Source organism: Bactrocera tryoni, chromosome 4, assembly GCF_016617805.1.
Source record: "Bactrocera tryoni isolate S06 chromosome 4, CSIRO_BtryS06_freeze2, whole genome shotgun sequence".
Lineage (NCBI taxonomy): Eukaryota > Metazoa > Arthropoda > Insecta > Diptera > Tephritidae > Bactrocera > Bactrocera tryoni.
The window spans coordinates 52,639,175-52,658,373 of record NC_052502.1 but is presented as its reverse complement, the minus strand read 5'-3'; the positions used below and the strand labels follow the sequence as shown (position 1 = coordinate 52,658,373).

The 19,199-nt window shown below is 36.1% G+C and overlaps 1 protein-coding gene across 6 annotated transcripts in view; it reads left to right on the top strand.

Moving 5' to 3' along the window:
- Positions 1–8,039, top strand: part of LOC120774271 (rapamycin-insensitive companion of mTOR) — a 47,650-nt gene extending 39,611 nt beyond the window's left edge. For 5 of the 6 annotated variants that reach the window (XM_040103757.1, XM_040103753.1, XM_040103758.1 and 2 more), the window contains exons 16-20: positions 21–145; positions 223–802; positions 881–1,231; positions 1,308–1,405; positions 3,166–8,039. In XM_040103757.1, coding sequence (XP_039959691.1) covers positions 21–145; positions 223–802; positions 881–1,231; positions 1,308–1,405; positions 3,166–5,696 — 3,685 coding nt within the window. In that variant the 3' untranslated portion in view covers positions 5,697–8,039. The remainder of the gene's footprint in view (positions 1–20; positions 146–222; positions 803–880; positions 1,232–1,307; positions 1,406–3,165) is intronic. The other variant, XM_040103759.1, reaches the window with a different exon arrangement.
- Positions 8,040–19,199: the final 11,160 nt, after the last annotated feature.

Sequence of the window (19,199 nt, the reverse complement as noted above, 5' to 3'; positions counted from 1 at the left end):
TCTTGCTTTTTGTATTACAGAATCTACGAGAAATTGGTCATATTGGCAACAAAATGTGTCGTATACTCAATACGAGCCACTTGCTTCAATGTGTTGGGTCTGATTGGCGGTACAAACGACGGTGCTAATATACTCTACAAGCTAAGTATGTACTTTCGCTATTTTCTATAAAATAAACGTATTTCTTTGAATTTACTAATTGCACCACATACTCTTATACAGATTGGTTGAGTGTGCGGCACGATCGCAACACAGTTTGGCCGGTGCATCAACCGGAAGATTGGATGTCGAATAACTACACACCGGTGCGGCATCATTACGAAGATATGCCACCATACAATTACACCGGTATTGATGATCAAATCGATGGCTCATATACGGGTAGCTATTGGAATTTGCTCTTGAGCAGCAGCAGTACAACGGGTCATGATGGTGGCGCCGCCAGCGCTAGCTCCGAAGCGCCAGATGCTAATACCACGGCGGACAGCAGTAAGACGTGCGATGATATTGCCACGACAAAGCCACCGCAACCGCAACCACAACACCAGCCGACGCTGCAGCAAACGGTTAGCGCCAAATCGAAGACCCTACCGGAGAGCACATATATGCGTCATAGCAAGCATCAGCGTTCGTTGTCGGAGTCGAAAACTACGGATGTGATCAGTCTAATAAGCGGCACGGCCATTGGCGCTATGGGCGTGCAACATCCGGCGCATCGCATACGTTACAACTCGTGCACCGATTCGAATACATCGGGTGTGAGCAGTTGTGAGTCGGTGACCATGCGTATACAGAATGTGGGGTGAGCGCTTGTTTGCAAAGTTTTTGAATACATTTTTGTAAAGTCAACACCATATTAATGAAATATATTATTCTGCAGCGATTTTCAGCAATTTCCGTTGAGTCCTATACCGAGCATGTCGAATCTAGTGGTCGATGTGCAACCGCAAAGAAGTCTCCTACTGCGTGGTACCTCCTTGGTTGGTGCTTCATATCTGAATACCTCACTCAGTCCGGCGGATATAAAAGGCTATGCGCAGCTACGTTCATTGCGTAAGTACTGCCGACCAATGGTCTCCGAGTCGGCGACAGACGTTTATGACATTATCGATCGCATTGAGTTTCTCTCACTCGGTTCGTCGGTGATGCGTCCACGCAAATCTTCTTTTGGCGAATCGCAACGGCGCATGAAAGTGCGCAGCTTGGATCGGCAATCTTCGCTGCGCATACCGTAAGTTACATTCGGAATTTTAATCAAATATGCATCTTGTTATTTACTACGTTTTGGCATATGTATATACTTTCAGGCGCTTGGACTTTGAGGAATTGCAGCAGGTACCGTTGCCAACACTGGCGGCACCAAAGTTTCTAGCACAAAACGATTTGAAAGGCCCTTGCTATGCAGGTAAATGCAATGCTAGCGATTATTAAGTATTGTGTATTTTTATTGTTAATATACATAGTTAATTTAAAAACTATTAGATGAAGTAGCAAAATAATTTTCATTTTATTAAAAAAAATTTATAAATATACTAAAAATTGTTTCTTGGCATTCATCTGAGTCAATTTCGTCTAACCTTCTTGGTGGTGTTTTTGTAATTTCATTAAACATTTCCAATTTATTCAGAGGAATACCACTTACTTTCATTTGCGTAGTTCCACAGACTCGGATAGAACTAACTTTCTCTAACCTCAAATACTGTGGGGTCATATTGAAGTTAAATATTTAACGAGTGGACTACTTTATTTCAATCGGCTATCTTTTATTCCCGGTCATTTGCTACCAATCTCAGCATGACTCAGTGCGATTGCCTTGAAAATTCCCTTTCGTTTGACACCAAAATCATCAAAATCGGTTGAGATTTACCCGAGTTATACCGGTTCAAAGTTCTTTTTTTCCCATACCCAGAAATGCCCTGCTCTGCTCTCGTGGGCAGCGCTGCTGTGGATCTGTGATTTTTGCAAATTACAAAATCGACCATTTCTACCAGGCGACCATAAATGAGCAGCAGGTGGATGCCAGAAAAAGTGGCTGGTACATGTAAATATGTATGCCGGCGGCCAGCAAGTATGCATGTGGGCCAACGGAAGCGACATGTATAACGGTACCACCCAAGCGGATGTATATAAATCGGAACCGGAAATGTGACATACAACAACCCCATCCGGACACACATTTCCGGAAGCGGAAGTGTATAAACCGGAAACGGAAATGTGATATGTTCCAACTTAAACCGGGAGTGAACAGAAGTGGCAAGACGGGGACGGAAGTAATCTGCCGGATACTCATACCAAGCGGATGTAATTATACAGTTGCTTATGAGCCGGATATGACGAGCCCGGAACATCAGTGATCTTCCTATATTTATACATCCGTTCACCACAACTTCCGGCCAATAATTTCCGTTTCCGGTTGGTCACTACCGTTTCCGGAAATTTATATCCGGTCTAAGTTGATACAAGATGTATTTCCGGTTCCGGTTTGTACACATCCTCTTGGGTCGTATCCGTTGACCCACATGTACACACACAACTTGTTGGTCTGCGGCATACATACATACATATGTCATGCTTACATACCTACACCCATGTGCATACATGTACCAGCCACTTTTTTCTGGGATCCACCTGCCGCTCATTTATGGTCGCCTGGTAGAAATCGGCGATTTTGCAATTTGCTGAAATCACAGATCCAGAGCAGCGCTGCCCACCAGAGCAGAGCAGAATATGAGAAACAAAAGGACTTTGAATGGGAATAACTCGTGTAAATTTGAACCGATTTTGATGATTTTAGTGCCAAATGAAAGGGAATTTTCAGGCCAATCGCACTGGCTCATACTTAAATAGACAGAACTATCTGATGAGAAATGGTCATATTGTTTATAAAATCAACTCATTTTGAGGATGTTTTTGGGTTGTGTATCGTAACAAAGCGAAGAGCGTTTGCCATGTCCGTCTGTCAGTCTGTATGTAATTATATATACCAGCACATAGCTCTAACAGAAACTAATTGAACAAAATAAAATTCTTGTATGGAATCTTTTGTATTTGAGAAGGTTATTTGCAACCGGTCGTCGGTGTTTCTTCTTGTTTTTGTTATATTTAGTAATTGTCCATTAATATTGTATAACAATACCAAAGCTAATTCCCCCTTATTATTTACAGGTATTTGTCTTCCGAAAAATCTGCTTGATCTCTTCCCTACCCGCAATGCGGGACGCACCTACGTCTCACGCGATATACAAGATCAAGATTTGATGGATATAAATTTGCTTACGGCAAATCAACAGTTCCTCAACGATTCTCTGAACAATGAATGCGGCGATGAATCTTCGGTTATATCGTCGCTTTCGGACGTGTCGTCGGTGAGTAAGCGTTCGAAATGGCTGGGCGCCAAGCACGGACGCAACAATTGCCTCCACTGCTCACGTGCGCGACGCAATCGCACACATACACAACGCCTGGATAGTGACGCCGCCGCCGCGTGTGCCGCACTCACCACAGGCGGTGAACTTTATACCAGCAGTGGTACCCTAGTTGGCGCCACAACAACTACACACGTTACGCGTAAGACCAACAAACAGCCACCAGCCGCACAACAACTGCCAAGCATACAACAGTCGAGTACGAAGTCACAAGCGCCGCAGCAAAACGCGCAAAGCTCCTCCACTATACAGCTGTCGGACATCTCATTCAACTCGCCGGAAAGCATACTGAGTGAAGAGAGCATGCCCGATCGCCTCACCGCCAACATATTGTTCAACGTGCAACGTCTGGCCAACCCGGTCAGTGCGCGGCTGACGAAGAAGGCACTGTTGGAGCTGAAGCAGAAGCATCCAGCGGCCTTCCAAGATATTTGCCTCTATTCCGAGGTGTGCAAAACGCTGGGGCGCAGCAGTTATCGCATGAATGCGCGTCGATTTCTACAGGAACTATTTCTTGACTTGAATTTCGACTCGTTCTATGCGGAGCCCTCAGATATTCTATTGAAGAAGGAAAAGTATATGGATTTCGAGCGGGACCGCAATGAAGTGGAGCGCTTGCATGAGCTGAGCGGTAGCTCACGCGCAACCAAAGGTAAGAGTGGTGCGTCCGCTGCATTGGGCGCTATTGCTGGTGGTATTGGTGCGGAAGCAAGCGGTGGCACTACGAAGGTATTAACAACACAAAGCATAGCTGGCTTGGGCTATATGCCGACGCACAAGGCGGTAGCGCATCTCAGTGGCAAGCTACAACCACTGGCTAGTGTTTACGAGACCAGCTGTGAAAACCTGCTACAGGATGGTACAACAAAGGCTGAACTAAATGTGAAAACGAAATTAAAAGGTGATAATAATCGTGAGGACAAAATGGATGCGCGTACAAAAGCTAAAACGCAACTCAACACATCCGCCTCGGTGAGTGTCACTTCGTCGTTGGGTCGCGAAATGCGCAATGAGTTGCGTATCACCTCCGACAGCGATGAAAGCGATTATGAAGACACGAATCGTTCGACGCAGTGGATTGCGGCACCCTCAGTGCTGACCAACGACGATGTGGACGAAGTGGATGGCATTGCGATACAACGGTGTTCCATTACGCCTGCCTCGTCGACGACGGCAGCGTTTTCATGTAACACGACCGGCACAAATACCGCCTCCAGTCAGCCGACGATAAGCAGCAGTAATTGCAGCAGCGAACAAACGACGAACAGCAGCAATCGGAGCAGTATTTGTACGATATCGCGACAACCGACGATGGCCAGCGGATTCTCGGACAACAATATGGAGCACATTAGCATAAGCAGCAATAGCAACATCAACAACAACAATAACAACAATGCGAATGCTAATGTGAATACGAGCAGCAGCAGCACGAATTTGAATGCGAATATAAGTACGAGCGTGAGCAGCGGCAGCGTCGGCACGAGCACAAGCACGGGCATCAGCAGTTGTGGCGTCGGCGTCGGCGTAGGCGTCGGTGGCGCCAACAACACAGGCGGAGCGAGCATATTAGAAAACCAAAATAAAAAGTATACACGCGGACGTTTTTATACGCTTGAATTGGACTTGAGTTGTACGAAAAATAAATTTCCCATTACAGATCGTAGCCGCAATAGTGCAAATTGGAAAACGGAAAGTGCTGTCGCCACCGCCGCTGCCGCTGCCACAACGTCCGCCGCCAACACCACCACCACCACCTACATTGATGGCGCAATTCTGCGGCGTAGCAGCTGTACGCAACGTGTTGACGCAAATGGTGGACCGTTCACGGTGGGCGCAACAAAGCAAACGCAAAATTTACTAACAACAACAAACACCGGAACCACGTCGCCAGCAACTAACAGCAGCAACGCCAGTTTCCACTATCGTCTGCCCATCATGCGGCAATCTTACACAGCAGGCATTACGCCACAAATGCAATACATCCACCAGGATGACAGCAGCAGTGAAACGACACTCGACACTACTACAACCACTACCACTACAATTAGCAACAACAGCAACGCTCCCGCTGGCGTCGCTGCGGTTGACCCATTGCCCGCTAAACACAATGTTGCTGCGTGTAATCAGCCAACAACGAGCACGACGAGTAGCGCTAATACACTAACAATAACTAAGAGCTTGGCGGCGTCACTGGCGAAGCCTATCGGCAGTTTGTACTGTGAGAAACGCTTGCAGGCGCTAAAAATGGACACAAAAGCCACTGACACTTAAATGCACCAAAACAAAAACCAATCGACACTTCTGTTCATTATTATTTCCCGCTAAACCACCACCCCACCCATTTGGTTGGTCTCCTGCCGGTCAACAGCTGATTGAAACCGTATTTATTTTTGAGTTCTTGCTTTCAACAATAGGAATTGAATGCCAAGTATGCATGGGAGTAGACTATATTTAAAAAAGTGATTTATTTTGTCAAGCTAAGTCGAGAGCAGTTTTATAGTGTTTGCTTAGTTCAGTTCGCTTATAGAAGTTTGTGAAATAGCGTACATTTATTACACGATTTTCGAAAAGTAACTGAAATTGTTAGCACTAATACATATAAGCGATTTTATATACTTCGCTATTAATTTTTCCGAAATTGCTACTACTTTTCCGCTTAAGTTCAAAGTTTTGCATAAATTCACTAAGCTAATAGAACCCAAACTCCAATCAACTGTATATTTATAGCAGGAATATATGTATTAAAAAAAAAATTAAGTAGTAAAAAAATTATTATTAAAAGCAGGCTCTCCAGCCAGCACTGGGTACCACTAAATTGAAATTGAAAATGGCATGCATTTTATTTGAAAAATTTGCTTAATTTGTGTTACAAACGTATATTCTAAAGTCTAGTATATAGTATGTATATACGTATGTATATACAAAATGTATCCGAAGCAATGAATGAAAAATTATAAAAAAAAAAATATAAATGCATTGTACAGTAACAGTTCTATAATAATTAAGATAACTTTGGTTTATGTTATTTTGATTGATTATTCACCATATATTGCATTATTAAGCGCATACTTGCTGCTAGCATATGCAAAAAGCAGAAATAAATCGGATTTGTTGAGATGTTGGCGCCGTGAGTGATGTAGTTACAGTTAGAAAAAATCGTAGGAATAAATAAGCGTTAGTTTTTGAAGTGAAATAGCCACACTGCAGGAAAGGAGTGGGAGAGTACATATGCAACTGTTATATATGGTCAAATTATGGCTACAAACTGTTAGGATTACAGACATAAGAAAGGTAGAGCGTTCTACTAGCCACGTTTTATGGTTGATGCACATACAACTTTTGCTACGCTTGGCATCAAATTTTTGCTTTGACAGCTCGCTTTTATATCATTTCGTTCACATCAAAGCAAAGCAAAGTTTAGAAAAATGTTGGACAAACTCATCTTTATACGACTTTTCAAGCAACAGTAGCCATTTTTATTAGAGGGAAGCACGGAAAGCATTCTGATTCGCTTTCTTCGTTGTTGTTGCAGCATGAACTGCTGAATAGGCAAACACAGCGAGGGAACTTTCGTGTGAGTCGGCTATAATGCCTGACATGACCATTATATTATCATTATTTGGGATTTTTTTTTTATGAAATATGTAATTCGACTAACTGTTTGCAGGAAATATGAATACTATGCAACATTTAATGTAAAAAAGCGATAAAATGTTAATGCATTATATTTGTTTAATTTCCCTTTATGCCCATAATTTGCATAAAAATATATTAATATTATTTTTGACTTATTGAACTTTGTATTTGTAGCCGGAAAATTCTAGTTTAAAATTTTTTTCCAATTTCCTGAACTCTCCTAGTTTTTCCTGTACAACAGTTGTTCCTCGATAACACTTTCTAAAGCAATATAACTACATACATACATACATATTTGTGTACTTTGACAGTGGCGAATAGCTATTTTCGAATTTATTTTGGAAAAACAAAGTTTTTTTTTAATGTGTGATTTTGATGAATGTTTAGCATAGAGCATTGTGATGATTTAAACGCGAATCGAACACACAACTAGCATAAATCGAGTAGAGAAACACATAATGAGATAGACTAGCGGTATATACACAGAGAGTACGAAAAATAATTTATTAAATGAAAGGTCGAAGACCCTATAAAACATATATGTACATATATAAATGATCAGCGCGTCGAGCTGAATAGACGTCTGTCCGTTGGTACAATCTTCGAACAAATTGTTCAAATCGAACCACTCTAACAAAGCAATAACTGATCAAATGCTTCAGTGGTACAAAGAAAACTTTTGTTTTGAAAAGTTATTATAGCTTTGGTCCAAGTTAATGTTTTTGTTTGTTGTTTTGCACTCTCCAAGTTCTGTAATATCGAAGACAGACTGTACTCTATTGCTATATTATACATTTCTCATCTCAAATATGGCGTGTAGAAAAATTGCGAATAGAAGACAATATTTTTGAACTTTTTGGAGAGAATTGGTTGAATGTATTTGCATATATACTTCAATTAACCCTGCGATAACAATAATTTTTTCCTAAACAGTAGTTTCAGTCAACATTATTGTTTCTACTAAATATACTATATAAATTTTAGTCGATGATAAAACCATTTTAATTTTCTAATTTTTTTTTTGAAATCGTTTTTTCTAATTTTTTTTTACTCTTTTTTTTATTTTTTTTTATTTTTTTTTCTAAAACTTTTTTTTCTAAAATCATTTACTTTCTAAAATCACTTATTTTCTAAAATTTTGCTTTTCTAAAATACTTTTTTTTCTAAAATCTTTTTTTTCTAAAATCTTATTTTTCTAAAATCTTTTTTTTCTAAAATCTTTTTTTCTAAAATCGTTTATTTCTAAAATCTTTTTTTTCTAAAATCTTATTTTTCTAAAATCTTATTTTTCTAAAACCTTTTTTTTCTAAAATCTTATTTTTCCAAAATCTTATTTTTCTAAAATCTTATTTTTCCTAAAATTTTATTCTAAAATCATTTTTCCAATTTTTTTTTTCTAAAACAAATATCTTCACTTAAGCACAGCTCTACCAAAAGTACACAAATATGTAGTATGTACAAACATAAACTGGAATGTTAAGACTTTATCCTTACGATATACGAACAAACATACATACATACATACATATATCAGCTAATACATTATAGTTCAATTCAAATGCATTTCTACAATAGTTAGTTACGATTTTATTACAACAATATGCCGACAAACGAATTTCCTATTTAGTATATAAACAGTAAACAAAAGCAAAAGACAACAAAAACTCAAAATAATAAGCTAAAAAAAATAAAGTAAAATGAAATGAACTGCAGCTGGTGGCATTTTCCGAAACCTTAAATACAAAAATACATACACACACACATGTGTATATTGTACAAAAGGAAATAAATTGTAAAGAAATGTGAAAACTCATGCATACATGCATACATATGTACATATGTATGTACATAAAAGTGATAGAGGCAAAGAAATTAACAGTTCATAAGTATTAAAATATGTTTAAATATGTTTTTTTTTAACACATTTGCAATAACTTACCACAAATATAGCGAAATATAAATAATACGAATTAATACAAAACACCAAAAGTCTCAACTGCCACTAAGAAAAAAATGATTTCAACAAAACTAAACAAAAAAAATTCAAAAAAATGTACGAAGATATTTGCTTTAAGTAACGAATGTTTTTTTTTTTTTTTAATTCCTACAATGCTATAAACTAATGTTTTGAGAGCTGCTAATGCGCTTATACATATATACGAGTATGTACATATGTATTCATATTTGTTCATATATGTATATATTAACCTGTCCGCCCCTTTTAGTTTCGGTTTTTGCTTTAAAAATAAGCAACTAACGTAAACAAACTTTTTATTTTGAAGTTAAAACGCGCCTAAATCATTTTAGTGTTCCATACATTTTAGCTATTTCTTTGCATTTAAATGTTTACCTCCTAAGCAGTTAAACCTAAAACTTCAAAATAGTCATATTTAAACGCAAAATTTTCCGCACTACAGAAAAAGTTTTAATAATTTTTGTCATAAAATGTTTATTTTAAAAGTTATACACAATTAAAGTTCAGCTTCAAATGTACTGAGGCCGTACACCATAGCGTATGAGTAACACAGGCGATTGAAGCACGGTTTAAATTGAAAATAGTTTGTTTGCGTTAGATTCTTTCTTTTAGTGCAAAAAGCGAAACTTCAGGCGAAGTTTACAAAAAAGAAATCAACTTGTGAGATAACGGACACCCTAATATATAAAGATATATACATATATAAGTATATATGTCGTATAAGCGCGTGCAGCTCTTAAACTACTCTTTTTAAACAATTTTATTGCCCTTCGACTCTGCGCAATTATGTACAAATATTTATTCTGTTTTGCTTTTTCGTCTTCTAGTTACTTATATACATACATACATATATGTATAGAACTATTATATACATATATATTTTCAATTAATTTTGCTTTTTACATATGAGTTCCTTTGAGCAACACGAACTAGTACCATAAAACATACATACACACATGCATACATACACACACACATGTACACTCAAGTGAAGCTAGCCTAGTTTTAAAGTAATTGCAAAACGTAAGTAAAAAACAACAACAACAACAAATACAAAATAAATAAACAATGTAACTGCATTTTTGTTTCCTATTAAACTACATACATAAATACATACTATAAATACAACAAATACAAAAGTAATAGTTAATTTACATATTAGTACGAGTAGCTAAATGAATTTAATTATTTATACGATTTTGTTTTATAATATTTGTTTTTGTTTTTTATGTATTTGCTGATTTATTAAGTTAGTATGCGCAACCGTTTCCTACGAAGACGTAAAATTTTCTTAGTAACCATTAGTTGGAACGACAAAAAGTTGAAATTGTAAATTGTTTGAGTTACTAGTTGAGTTACCGTTCGAAAAATACGATTTACAACGAGTGGCTAGCACGATAAAGGAAAGCAAATGGCTTAGCACCGGCTAAGCAGTGTCACTTCGACAGCATGCCTTTAAAAATTTCTGTATGCCACTACAACAACAACAAATACAAGCGTATAACCGTGAAAAAAATGCAATTTAGCCGGAGAAAATGCATTTCGGAATTGCAAGCGATTTGTTTTGTATTGAAATTCACATACAAAATATTTTGAACTCAACACACACATACATTTACACCTAATGCATACACGCGCTGGTGTTTACGTTCAACTGATTACGAAATTAGCATTAAGTTTTTGCGTAAATTAAGTCTTAGCGTAAGCAAAACAGAATAAATGCAACTATTATTCATTAATATTATTGCTCTTGGCGTGAAGTGAGGTTAGTTTCTAGTTTGTTAGATGCATACATACATTCATACATATGTACTAGTATATGTGCAAATATGTAACAACAATATAACAACTGACAACAAGATTGTATATTAAGCAAAAAAAAAAATTACAACAAAAACAATCGTTTTTCGAACATAAATATGCGAAAAGCAGCAAAAAAATTAGAGAAGAAAAAAAAAACGATTGATCGAATCTTAAACTTAATAATTAAAAAACTTATATAAATATGTATTACTATGTACTCTAATACATACACATATAATTTGTAGCCTGCTATGAACGCCAGCGTAGGCCCAATGTAACAATAGTTTAAAGAGTTATCCTAATAGTTGATTAAAACGTCAAGCTGTATTTGTAGCGAAGCAAAGGCCTACAGAAATAAGTATATAGTATATATATGCATATATATAAAGTATATACATATATACAAAAATAACTATCTAGTAATATGCTAAAAATCAATTCATATTTATTATTTCACAACTAAACTAACTGTACAATATTTAGGTGATCTATGAACTAAAGAAAAAAAGTAATAAATACAAACATACATACATACATATATAAATAAATTATAAGTGAAATACATTGCGTTATCGCAAGAAGAAAATTACCGAAACTTTGTGTTTTTCTTTTAATCGCTTGGAATATTGACAGAAAAAAACTTTTAAAATAAACATTTTTGTCAGAAAGAAAGCATCACATCTGCATCTTGACTTTGCAAATGCGTAATTATTACACAAACAAGAAAACACGATCACTTCGGTCGCACTAAGGCGGTAACATCATTTATAACTACAAAAGATTCCTTACAAAAACTTAATTTTGATTGATCAGCTTATAACGGGTGATCCAAGTAGAGGTACTTTTTTCAATAGCCCTTTTTTGACAGATCATGCGTCAGTCGTACCAAGTTGTCATATTATTTTTCTTAAGTATTGTTTGGCATTTCATTATAAAGAGACTTACGCCTGAACAACGTTCACAAATCGTACAACTTTACTATAAAAATTCAGCTTCGCTCAACTTATGGTCAATATAATCGGTCTACCGAGGGTGCTATTCGCAACACCATCACCCATTTTGAGATCCAGCATTCCTTATTGGATAATATTCGACCGTAAAGATCTCGTCCAGCACGCTGTGAAGAAAATATAGCGGCTGTAGCTGAGAGTGTACACGAAATCCGTGGAGAGTCGATTCGGCGCCATTCGCAGCTTGTGCAAGAGCTGAAGCCGCGCGACCTTTCCAACCGATATCGCTTCACTCTATGGGCTTTTGAAAAGTTGCAAGAAGATCCGACGTTTTCCAGCAAAATTTTGTTCAGCGATGAGGCTAATTTCTGGCTTAATGGGTATGTAAACAAGCAAAATTGCCGCATTTGGTGGAATCATCGGTCCATATTTATTCAAAAATGATGCCGGTGAGAACGTCACAGTCAATGGCGAACATTTCATATCGATATCACAAAAAACTGAGGAATTAGTTCGCGTAAATACAGACTGACAGACCGGCATGGCTTAATCGACTCAGCTCGTATTGCTGATCATTACTATATACATACATATATATTTAATAGGGTCTCCGACGTTTCTTTTTGGATTTTGTAAACGTCTTGGTAAACTTAATATATGTATAACTTATATACCTTGTTCAGGGTATAATAAATTTTTGTGTTTGAAACCGTTAGCGTTACCGAAAGTCTTGAAATCACAAAAGGCAGATCGGTTGAGTGACAATGTTAGCAACAAAAACTGTGACTGTCAGAGAACTCGTAGGGGTCGTTGGAAATAAATTGAATTCTCAAAAAGTGAAAGTCCTGTGAATTCTGTAGTGAGCAAGGTCTTTGCAGAACATTTTCGTGCTATAGAGACATTAGAAAATATTCGTTAACACCGAAGTTTTAGGACATTGAACTAAGAGTTTATCAAGCATTCAAATAAATCATCTTGAAACTGTAATTTTAAGTACATGAAGAACGAATGTCTTAACCATTGTTGGTTGAGAACGAATACAGACGAAACTGTTCGTATTAATGTTTCATTGGAGCTTGAAATCGTCTCAAAGATTACTGGCATAAGTCCATTGGTATCAGCGAGGAGGTTGAATACGAAATTTGGGTGTTTATCACATCGTAGTTATAGAGAGGTAATGCAGTATTAACTATCTTACGGCATCCATGCTGTTGTGAGGTGTGGCACAAGTTGAGTTAGAGACAGATGGAGTAAAGTCTAAACTATATCGGTAATAAAACTTTCATGAATTCCAGATTTCTTTTCGACTTTAAGCAGATCTCAGATATGATATGAGTAACCAAGAGCCGCATGGTACTGTTCGTTTTGAATTTGATCTTGATATGTTTCAGCACTTTCTATTGTTCATATAGCCATAGATTTCACTATTCTGATAACGGTTTCTATGTCTCTGTAACTTGGTTCGCTTATAGATGTCCACGACGTGTAGAACTTCAGCATAAATATTTTACAGTCCGAATTATAGAAATTGCGTCGTCTAGTTGAGTACAGAGTCTTCGGTAAGTATCGTTGATGGGCATAAGTTGATTGGATGCTGCTTTTCTAATTTTGCAGAAAGTTAGCACCACAGCGTTAGTGGTCAGAACTTTATATTCTCAAAACCTGACCCAGTTTATCTTCCCAAAGTTTGTATAAGTAGGTAGTTTCATCGACTGGAATCACATCTGGCTGGTCATTGTCATTACAAAGCCGAGGAGACGTGCTGTTTCGGAGTCGAACCAAAGGAAGGGGGGGTGTTAGATGAGTGGTATTAATTGGGGAAGTGTTGGTTAAAGTCATGCGGGTACCCGTTGCACGCAGAATATATATACATATATGTATTTGGCATGTCGGGGTTGCTTCTGGTTAGGTAGGAGTTTAACTTGACACAGTATGCAAAACGAAGTTGCCCAAGGGTCACTCCAGATCCTCGCGGCAGCTCGAGCTCTTCGTCTGTGTCCTGGCTTAACTCAATTCACTGGGAGGGAGTCGGTGAAGGTGTTAATATCTCCACCGTGAACAGTGGTCAATGCATGTTTGAAGTTAGTTGTGTCCGTAGCCTGGTCGACGTAATCAAGGAGTGACCTCTTATGCTCTTTGGAGGCGGCTTCCCTACAAGTAAATGATTGCTGGTGGGATGTTTTCGAAGAAACTGTTTGGAGAAGCGTGCAATATATTCCTTAACAGGAAGCAGTCGGAAGTCGAAGTTCTAATGCCATCGACTGTGATATTTAGATCCCGTGTGACGCCTTCGTCAATTATTGTAATAATGTATCATATCGTTCGCAAATCTCTGTTATGTAGGTGAAATGGCCGATATGAAGATAATCGTAATTTTTGTAATAAATGCGGGATAAAGATCAATATGTTGCGTAGCTGGATCTTGATTAATAATGGGCGCTCCGGTTGGTCACTTTTATTAGATATGTTTATATTATATTAGTAAAATTTTGTTGGTGCTACAGCCTGCTGTGATTTTAACAAATGTTTATTCGGTGAATAGAAGACGGAGGGAAAAGCTCAAATGAAACAATTATTAGTTCTAATCTGAAAGGTATTTTCGGTTATTAAAATTATATTTCAAGCAATAGTAGTTGTACTCTATGGTGTCCATTAATTTTCAAGTTAATTGTAGTTTTGCAAACTCCCACTGAAGTTTTAGTTTCTGCTTTAAAGAAAGGTATATAATGTAAACAAGCTATTAATTTTCACTTTAAAACGTGCCCAAAACAGTTTACCTTTCCCATATAACTAAAATCGAATTTTTTTTGATACTTTGTAATCATTGCGTTTTATCTTCAAAGCAAACAAATCAAAATTTTTTAAAAAATACAGATACAGAATTTTTTACTGTATAAAAAAGACTGGAATGATATTTTTCATAAAAACATTCCTTTTAAAGTTATACGAAGATCAATTTATGCATCAAAATTTCTGTATTCATATGGTACACCATGGCGTATGAGCCACAAGAATGCATAAATCACTTGGATGCTGAAAATAAAGGGTTTACTTAAGTTAGGTCAGTTGGGCCAGACAATAGAATATAAGAACATCAGTATTTATATTTTCTAAATTGTTAAATTGGAGTTAAAATTAATTGAAATAAATTTTAATTTTTCCCAGATATAAACTCACCTACAATTTAAATCAACTAAAAGGTGATCCTTTTCGATGTTCCTTACTTAAAAAACCAACGAAACTTCAAACTTAATGGGGAATGTTTATTATCATTCAAAAGAACATTCTTTGACAATTATTTTTTGAAGATTATCTCTTTCAAATGTTGGTCGCGGCCACGTCTTAGATGGTCTATCCGTTGAGTCCAATTTTCGATAACTTGTTCGTGGATTTCGACCGGTAACTGGCGAATGACACGCGTGATGTTTCGCTCCAAAACCTGAATCGAGGCGAGGTTGTCCACATAGACTTTAAACTTTACACATCTCAACAAGAAAAAGTCTAACGATGTGATATCACACGATTTTGGTGAACAATCGACCGGCCCAAAACGTGAAATTATCCGTTCACCGAAGTGTTCTCTCCACAAATCCATTGATTGATGCGATGTGTGACAATGACCAGCCAGATGTCTTGTTGAAACATAATATCGACGAGATCATGATCTTTCATTTCAGGCATCAAACAATCGGTTTTCATCTCGCGATAACGGTGGTCGCCATTGATAGTGACGTTCTCACCGGCATCATCTTTGAAGAAATATGGACCGGCATACCCATTGACCCAGAAACGGGCCTCATCGCTGAACAAAATTTGGCTCGAAAACTTCAGATCTTTTTGGAACTTTTCAAAAGCCAATGTAGCGAAGCGATGTCGCTTGGGAAGATCGGACGTCTTCAGTTCCTTCACAAGCATTATTTTTTACGCCTTCAATTGAAGATCTCAACGTAAAATGCCATACGTCAGTCAGAGTAGCTGCGAACGACTATCCACGGTGTGCTATGTTTTCTTTACTGCGTGCTGGACGTGGTCTATTCGGTCGAATATTATCCAATAATAAATGCTGGGTCTCAGGATGGGTGATGGTGTTGCGAATTGTATGCTTAGTAGTCCGGTATTGACCGTAAGTTGAGCGAAGCCCACGAAACACATTCTTAAAAAAATATTGATTAAAAATAATATGACAGCTCGACATGACTCACGCGTGATCTGTCAAAAAAAGGCTATTGAAAATAATACCTCTACAATACCTCATAACGAAAACACAATTCTTTATTTATGCTCGGCAAAAATAGCCGAGTTCAATGTCAGTAGTAATTTTATTTTCCATACTATAATATTTTCGAAAGCGATTATCATCTCCTATGTTGGTATTTTATAAATATGTATTTCAATGCATGTACACGCTTATTGCCATTGAGCGCTTTTTAAATACAGAATACAATTTCATTGATTTGATTAATCAACCAAATCTACAGTTACATATTTGTCATAGCATTTGCAATATGCAAAATAATTGATGCACGAATGCAACTTTTTTCTTAACACTTTTCTAAGATATTACAAAATTTCACTACGATAACTCTACACAACTTGTATAATAGAAAATCGTATCGTTCATTGAAAAGGGCTTATACATACGCATATATGTATATACACATATGTAGATATATATGTATGTGTGATTATCCAATTGTACATTTTCTGCATATATACGTACAGTTGTTTATTTATATGTATATTTATTTGAAGAATGCTACAATATTATTAATACTATTAGTACAATGTAAAAAAAGATATTTTCGCGCATAAAGTCTTTGTGATTGTATTGGGCCATGGCATAACTTTATGATTAAGCTCGTACAAAAACGTCGATATAAATTTCTGATAATTAAGTGAAATCCACATTTTTGGGGTTCTAACTTATTACTTTCTAACCGCATTAATCGATAACAGTAACAACTACGCGAAATTCTTCTTTCGCCACGTCACAAATTTTCTTTTACAGAAACTTCAATTAAATCTGAAGAAAAATAATATATATGGTAAAACTGAAATAGGGATAAACATTGCCTTCAGCAACCTAACAGACAAATCTTTGGGAGATATATGTGAAGAACTTTGCTTCTTCTCCAAAAAATATGCTTTATTTTGACTCATTTTGACCTTATTACAAAATGAGTCGAAAAAGAGACAAAACTGAACTGGTAAAGTAAGGGTTAACCTGATTCTATAATATATATACATATATATGTATATACAATTTATCAAGCTATCATTATAGCATTATATGATATTATATTTTGACGGTCTTAAAGGTTAATTTGGAAATAATAAAATGATTAAAATGAAACGAAAGTAAAGTGGTAAAGTAAGGGTTTACATGAAATTATTAAAATATATTCAAGGGTTAAAACGATCGTTGTCTTAAAATATCGCCAAAAATTTTTTATTTATAGATAATTTGGTAGGTATGTCAAAAATTAAAATTCTCCATTAAAATTATTATGTCCAATATGTCCACCAATTGTCATTGATGTATTATATTATCAATGAATTTGTCCTTAACACCTAACGGAAATGAATTTGAAAAAACTAAACACATTACTGTTCTACTGAATTTCTCCAAAAATATTTTTTGGAGAGTTTTGTATAGATTGTTTTGTATACAAGTAGATCCTTACCCTTAAACGCCGAGCGGTTCCTCCAAGAAGTACCAATTTTTTGTAAATTTTACTTTTACATGAATGTTTAAATATTACATCATGTCACATGTTACTCTGATATATCCGTTATCCTTTAGCTCAGTCGCCACTTGTGTGTGAGCTTTGCAGTCATTTACGCTTTGACTTGAGTAAGAGTGCATCGAAAAAATAATTTCAAGGAAAATTTTGTATTTTTGAGTGACTATTGTGAAAATAAGAATAATTAATTAGTGCTGAAAATTTTGAATTTTCATCGCTATTACAATTTAATTTAAATGTTTACAAATTTAAATATTATGAAATAAAACTTAAATGGTCCTTCGAGGAACCTCCAGGCTTTTAAGGGTTAAGAAATACCGCTTAACCGCTTATATTTCAATTTAATTCATTATATTTCAAAAGGAAACTGTGACTTGACGAGTAGATCGATCGATCGAGATTATGCTACTGATTATATTCTGGATACTAGGTGGAATGACACCTTGGAAAATCTTTTTACAATATATAATATATTAAAACAAAACATAAATCGAGTAAAATTAAATTTTCAACAATAAATTGAAAATACTTATAAAAAATATATAAAATTAATGTAATACAATAATATATAATATAGAGTAAAGATATGTTTAATAAGATCACATTATTCGCGAAGTATTCATAACCGACGCAAAAGCATTTTCCACATTGAAAAGTTGTAAAAGGAAGTTGCTATTGAGGAGATCCTCTTTGAAGTTCCAAAGGAAGTTTCATTTAACTATATCGTGGAGTGAGGTGGGGCTATATGCTCCAGTGGGCGTTAAAGGAAAGATGACGATGATATCATGGAAGTTTAAACATCGCAGAATCAAAAGTCTTTATGAATGTAACATGTAACTTTTGGCCACGAAGAAGTGTGTAAATGAAATATGATTTGTTGCTATTGGCCATCATTGATCAACAGGCGAAAGCTCAAAAGATGGATTTTGATATCAACATATGGTAGACGAAAATCTACCAGTTAGCAAGTTACAATAGTTGTAATGTAAGAGGTTGCAGACCATCTCTGCATTGTATGTTATGGGGTTAGATGGATTTCCTAGGGCCTTTTTTCAACCATTTTTTCTCATATAAAAAACTAAATATTTTATTAGAATTTTTTACAAACATACACTATTAACAAATAAATTCCGAAATTTTTGGGAAAAATATTTTGATATCGGCCATTGGAATCGGTCATCGGAAAAAAGACGACGCACTTAGCCTAGCTAGCCTCGAGCGCACAAATTCTCAAGGCTGTATCCAAAAAACGATTACTCGGATCAAGACAATATTCTAGAGGAATTCGAGAACTTAAGAAGACAATAAAAAGTTAGATTTTTTGAAACCCGTAAACCCACGTAATCCCTTAAAGAAGAGCTTGGAAGGTTGATGTGTATGAAAAAATGCATGAGTGGGATCGGGCTGTTTTTAGTGGAAGCTACTTCACCACCAGTCCAAATTTGATAACATAATTTTTAGTAAAATTGTAATAAAATATTTTATATCTAGAGCCAAATCCAAGTTAGATTTTTTGATTGGTTGTACTAATATATATTACATAATAGTATTTCGATTAACATAACGATGTTTAAGTAATGTATTTAAATATATAAACAAGTAGTATATTACCAAAAAAAATCACTTATTCATTAAATATTTTTTATCTTTAAGATTTTTGAGATCA